Source organism: Solanum pennellii, chromosome 3 (assembly GCF_001406875.1).
Source record: "Solanum pennellii chromosome 3, SPENNV200".
Taxonomy (NCBI): domain Eukaryota; kingdom Viridiplantae; phylum Streptophyta; class Magnoliopsida; order Solanales; family Solanaceae; genus Solanum; species Solanum pennellii.
In genome coordinates this window covers 64,525,563-64,531,850 of record NC_028639.1, presented here as the reverse complement: position 1 = coordinate 64,531,850, position 6,288 = coordinate 64,525,563, and the positions used below count along the sequence as shown (strand labels likewise).

Below are 6,288 nucleotides of genomic sequence, written 5' to 3'. Positions count from 1 at the left end.
AAACAAGATTTTGAAAAGAAAAATAAATACACAGTGAAAAATATATACGAATACAAATGTATTTCTTAAATAGCTACATTTTATTTGACATACATATTGGAATGAATACAAACTAATAAAGGTATGTCAACTGAATTTGACATTTTTTTCTAATTTGTATTTATTCTAAAGGTATGTCAACTAGTTATGTATTTTATTTAAGAACGAGTACACCAAATATTCAATTATTTCTTTTCAATTTTATATTTCATTCACTTTTTCATCATACTAATTTTTTGTATTTTATATATTATTATACAAAATTCTAAAGAAAAACTAGAATAAATAGAAATACAAATAAAATACATATTGAAATGAATACATACAGGATTTTTGAAGAAAAAAATAACTATATAGGGATAAAATATATGAAAATACAAATATATTTCTTAAATAACTATATAGATAAATTCGGCATACCTATTGGAATGAATACAAACTAATAAAAAACTATAATAAATATAAATAGAATATATTGTGGAATGAATATAATTTTAAAAAGGTAAATTAAATTTTATTTGAAAATGTAACTGATGAGAAAATTAAGGATGCTTGCCTTTTTTTGAAATATTCCCCCCCTTAATTTTCTCCTTTTTGTTATTAAATAATTATATTCTTTAAATAAAAATAAATAATAAAAACATAAATAAGATACATAACAAACTAAAATGATATTTTTATTAAATATTGAAATTGTTGCTAATGAGTCCTCTTAAATGCTAAAATATTGACATTTTGAAAAATTTCCCATGGTTTATTCATTGACCTGTAAAAAGTGGGCCTAACCCAAAATGGCTTACCTCTTATTAACTAAAATTAATTATTATTATAAATAATAAAATTTATAAAGTTAAATGCTTAATGTTCTTTAAAAATAACAAGTATATTTTTATTAAAACAAATAGCATGTAAGAAGGGAAAAAAAACCTAAATTAATAATATTTGTGCATATGTATATATTTGAGATTTCTTATAATAATTTAACTTTATAATTTGTGTAAAATTTATTCGCACCGGGTATTTACACTAATTCAATATATGCATGTCATGTGTTTAATTTATAGTTCATTTTACTTAACTTTAATTAATTAACATATGTTTTACTTTATTAAATCATATAATAATAAAAATTGAATTAGTTTGATGTAAACGATCCGTGCGAGTTTTTTCCTACTAATTTTATTGAGACGTCTTGTGACTTTGGCTTATTGTTCAAAGAATGACAAGATATATCTTTTTCACTCTCTTCTTATTCAGTAAGAAGACTAAGGGCTTGGTTGGAAGGACAGCCCGGTAAATAGATTTGGTGTAATTAATGTAATTACACTATCTTGTCATGTTTGGAAGGATGTAGTTATTTGGTAGCAGGTAATTGGTGTAATTGACACGGGGTAATTACACTCTACAGTTCACATGCAGAGGTTGTGAATTGTTATGTAATTACCACCTGATTACTTTTTAATTCTTTTTATTTCTATTTTTATCTTTTTGTTTTAATTTTTTTTACTTCTATTATTTAAGTTTCTTTTAATTATTATTCTAAAAAATTGTAAAAGTTTATTTTTTATTTTATATTATTATATTTCATTTTCTTCTTGTTCTCAAACTTACTTTACGTGATCTGTGTAATTTTCTCTTATTATCTATTTATTTATGACATGCTTATTATCTCATTAGCATAATTTTATTAGTATTCTAATTTTTTAAAGTAAAATAAAATTTATTGTTGAGTAAGATTATAGACTTACTTTTCCTTTATTAAGAAAAAATAAAAACAAATCATATTTATTGATATGTTAAAATTTGTTATAATAGTATTGTGTTAAATTTTTTGTTTTGAATTTATAATTTATGTTATATTTTCAATTTCACTTGTTTTACTAATATTAAATTTACGTTGCACGTCATTTTTTAATTAGACTTGATAAATTATATTTTTGTCAAACATTTAATAATTTATGACATTTTATTTATATATTATTCTTTTTATCTCGTGCATTAAACGATGTTCGTAGAAACTTCATACTTTTAGTTGTTACAATCAATTCAGTTAAAATATATTAATTTGAAAAAATATAAATCAATTATTTTTTTTCATAATATTAGTTACATAAAATATGTTTATTAATTAATATATTTTCAAATATATATATATATATATNATAATTAATTTTATTTTTAAAATTTATTATAATTTTATGATTGCTATTGTGCATCCAAAGAGAACATGTGTAATTACACTGTTGCATCCAAACATAACATGTGTAATTACACCGTGATAGCCAAACATGTTAGTTTAATTACTAGGCCGGTAATTACTACCCTAGTAATTTTATATATATGTATATATATTAACTTTTTGTTGCATAAAACATATTCACACTCATCTAGCATACAATCTTATTGTTGTATTATACAACTTGTATGTATTTCTTATATCAGTGTTGAATGTATTATTATTATTTGGTATATATTATTGTATACACTTGTTGTATTCCTATTTGAATTTGAATTTGAAACTTCCAATTAAAATCTAACTTTAATCTTGATCAAACTTTTTCAAAATTAGACGCAACTTTCCAAAGATTTTTTTTTGGTCAGAACTTCCAGAGATATTATCAATCCTATAGAACAATATTCAATTCAAACAACAACAATGGCGCGAAACAGATTAGAAACAATGGAAGAATTATAATAATTTAATTAGATAATGATCATTCCACACACAAATGAATGTATTTTCAATGAAAAAGACTCGCCGAACCTATAAGAAATAACCTATTCAACTCTTAAAATTCAAAGAGATGATGGATAAATTGATTCAATTGGCACATAAATATAACAAACGTTTAGTGTTCGTTAATGTAATGAGAAAACTTCTATGGCATATACTTTACATTGAATTATCATGTCATATACTTTTTATGCCCTATATTCATTCTCTCCACCTTTTCCTGTCCTGCCATAATTCAATTTTCTACACAAAATTCAGTATGCCTTCCAAAATAATAATCTAAATTCAGTATGCCTTCTTTAATAATAATCTGGGTTCTACTTTGGAATAAGATATCCACTCCCATAAAAACGAGGGCATCCAACATCTAACAGTCGAAGCTTTAAGAAGTTATCATCTTGCATTTGTGACCTTCCCATTAATCAGTGATAAAAACGAAAATCAGAAACGGGAAATATAGCAGTTAGAGACGGTGAAACACACACACACTGTGTAGCCTGGAGAGAAACCAAGGCAACTAACAAGATATTACCAATGAACTATCTAATTTCTCCTTTTTCTTTTACCCTCTGGATGGGGCAAAGGACTAAAGCAGCATACACCATAAGTCCATAAGAGTTAACATAAAACTGAAAGGAGTCAAGATGCTAGTAAAACTAGAAGAAATCAGTTATACAGAAGTTATTAACAATTCAAGTTTAAGGACACGATTTAAGCCACTAATATGCTTGAACTGCTCCTGAGTCTGCCAGCTAGAAGTTGCAGTAACTGAGCAGCTATCATAAATTACATAGTAGCTAACAGAATCTTAAAGTCATCACTTGGCAAGCATCATACGGACAAACTCCTCATAATTAACTTGTCCATCACCATCAATATCTGCCTCTCGGATCATCTCATCCACCTCTTCATCAGTCAGCTTCTCTCCAAGGTTTGTCATTACATGACGAAGCTGCAAATGTTAAACGTACACTCATAAGACACAGGAATTGGCAGTCCAAAATACTGGCTGCCAAAAAAACTATTAGCATGTTAAATAACACTTCCCACATATCACTTGCAGAAAATAAGAAAAGTACCTCAGCTGCAGAAATAAAGCCATTCTGATCTTTATCAAAAACCTTGAAAGCCTCTTTGAGTTCTTCCTCAGAATCAGTGTCCTTCACAAGAATTGTCCAAATTATGTACATTTCTTTTCTCAAGTGTGAAATATGATTATTTGAGCTCAAGACTACTAGATTTGGCAATTAATAATATTTGACAAGCGATGAAGAGAGCATATCTCCGTCCTCCTTAGCATGATTATATAAGATCCAAAGGGAAAACAATAATGAAATGCTAAAAAAAGAACAAAAGGAAGAATTAACCAATCATTGATCCCTTGAAAATTGTATTATCTCATTATTGTAACTTGGATGTTTACAAAGGCATCTGCATGTAAGCAACTTTTCCTATAAGAAAGATTGTCTCGGTGCATGCAGAACTTAAAGCAAGGTTTTTCGTGAATAATCTGAAAGAATCTAGGAACTATCCAGACCATAGCATACTAATATTTGACCCAAAGATCACTTGACACAAAAGTCACCCACAATATTAATACGACAAGTTATTGGGTTGATAAACAAGTACAAATAAGAAAGACTAACATAATATTCAAGTAGCTAGTACTCCTATACCTTCATCTTCCGTGCCATCAGATTCAAGAACTCTGGAAAATCAATGGTTCCATTCTGATCAGCATCAACTTCACTGATCATATCCTGTAGTTCAGCTTCAGTGGGATTCTGACCAAGTGATCTCATCACTGTTCCCAACTCCTTGGTAGTAATACAGCCTATAGAAGCAAATGTCAGATCACAACTATAAGTTCTGATTCTGCTCATGGAATAATAACAATATAGAGTACTCCTTGGGAGAATATAAAATGAAGCATCTCCACAGGGACTTTAAGGAGCAACCAGATGCAATTACATTGAGAAACTAAAAGTGAAAACACAATGCAATATCAAAAAACCCCTCTCCCAGAGGCAACTCCTGTTTGTATATAAAAAATAATAAGAAAAAAACAGGGAAGTAATGAAGAACAGTCAATCCAGTCAAAACGATCACATTAGCTTTCACAAGTGGAGTTTGGAGAGGGTAGGATCTATGCAGAACTTACCCCTACCTTTGTGGGTGTAGAGAGCCCAATCCCAATAGAATGTTGGCTCATTTTGAAACAACTCCAAATACCAAAAATTAGGATATATCAATAATAACCCAATGTAATCCTACAAGTAGAGCAGACCTAGCTCTTGTGGGGGTAGCAAAGTTGTTTCCAATAGACCATAAAAGAAGATGCAACCACACCATGGCTGCAAAATCACCAGTTGCATGCAAAAGAGAGAACCTCAATTGCAGGCCATCCTGGGATTTTGCCAGGCTAATATACAGGTTGGATAGACTTTAATGCCCATTTGGTTCACCCAAAGAGTAACATTATTATCATCACTGAAATATATGGATTCATTTTCTACTTGAGTATTTCATTAACAAATGTTGTTGGTTTACTAGCTACAGAAAATCATTGGCACAACATAGTGGGCCAATCACTCTTAAAAGAAAATCCCTTCTCTCTATTTAACTCATTTCTCTTCCTGGGTTGACTTCCTTTAGGAATTCTTGGCTCTCACCTGAAAATTCGAGATTTTCTATGAGCAGATGAACGAAATTACAAGATGGACATGATTACTTCCAGTCCTACGGCTTCGTCAACCAATGATCCTACTATACATATACTTGAGCCCTACCAGCATTCTCTGTTCTTCTACTTTTTTTCTGTTCCTCAATTTAACCAGAACAGCAAAATCAAAGAATGAAACGATGTAATTCATGTTTTCAGTAGTGATCTCTTGAACATTAGAGTACTAAATCGCGTAAAAAGTAAGTCAACCAAATAAAAAGCATAGCTAAAGCTTAGATCTACTCCAAAACCACAAAATCAGATGCAATGGCATAAACAACATTTCCTTCTCAAAAAAATTGCAAAAAAGAACAAAACACCATCACAGCACTGTAAGATCACAAAAAAACAAACGGAAATGAAAGAGACAAGAGGAAAACGATGAGTTTACCATCGCCATCCTTGTCGAAAAGGCTAAAAGCTTCCTTGAACTCAGCGATCTGCTCCTCCGTCAGCTGCTCTGCCATTTTTCTCCTCTTTTTTTTTTTTTTTAACAATTCCTTCGATTACTGTAAAAACCCTATGAGCGAGTTTTTTGCTTATGTTTTTGTTTGGACACTTCAGACGGTACTTAAAGAAGGGGAAAACGAGTAGAAATATGTTGACTCGCCGATAAAATAGGGCTTCTCGAAATAATGTGGAAATATCGTACGGTAAATATTCCACATAAATGGACCCTTAATTCGAGGACGCGTTACTTTTTTTCTTTTTTATCTTTTAAAATTGGAAAAATTTAGTAAAATATTGAAAACACTTTTAGATTTGACGCAAATTATTATGTTTGTGTCTGAAC

The 6,288-nt window shown here is 29.5% G+C and overlaps 1 protein-coding gene across 1 annotated transcript; it reads right to left on the bottom strand.

Moving 5' to 3' along the window:
* Window positions 1–3,301: 3,301 nt before the first annotated feature.
* LOC107015299 (calmodulin) lies at window positions 3,302–6,054 on the bottom strand. Its single transcript, XM_015215521.2, has 4 exons — window positions 5,887–6,054; window positions 4,450–4,607; window positions 3,853–3,933; window positions 3,302–3,725 (listed from the first exon to the last, which is right to left on the bottom strand). Exons 1-4 carry the CDS (start codon window positions 5,960–5,962, stop codon window positions 3,591–3,593), a joined length of 450 nt encoding a protein of 149 aa, XP_015071007.1. The 5' UTR covers window positions 5,963–6,054; the 3' UTR covers window positions 3,302–3,590.
* Window positions 6,055–6,288: the final 234 nt, after the last annotated feature.

Excerpts from the sequence above, each read along its gene's own strand:
- LOC107015299 (XM_015215521.2), bottom strand. The coding sequence starts at position 5,962 with ATGGCAGAGCAGCTGACGGAGGAGCAGATCGCTGAGTTCAAGGAAGCT. Across the intron at positions 3,934-4,449 it reads TGATGGCACGGAAGATGAAG|GACACTGATTCTGAGGAAGA; the intron begins GTATAGGAGTAC and ends ATTCTTGTGAAG. Across the intron at positions 3,726-3,852 it reads GCTTTATTTCTGCAGCTGAG|CTTCGTCATGTAATGACAAA; the intron begins GTACTTTTCTTA and ends TAACATTTGCAG.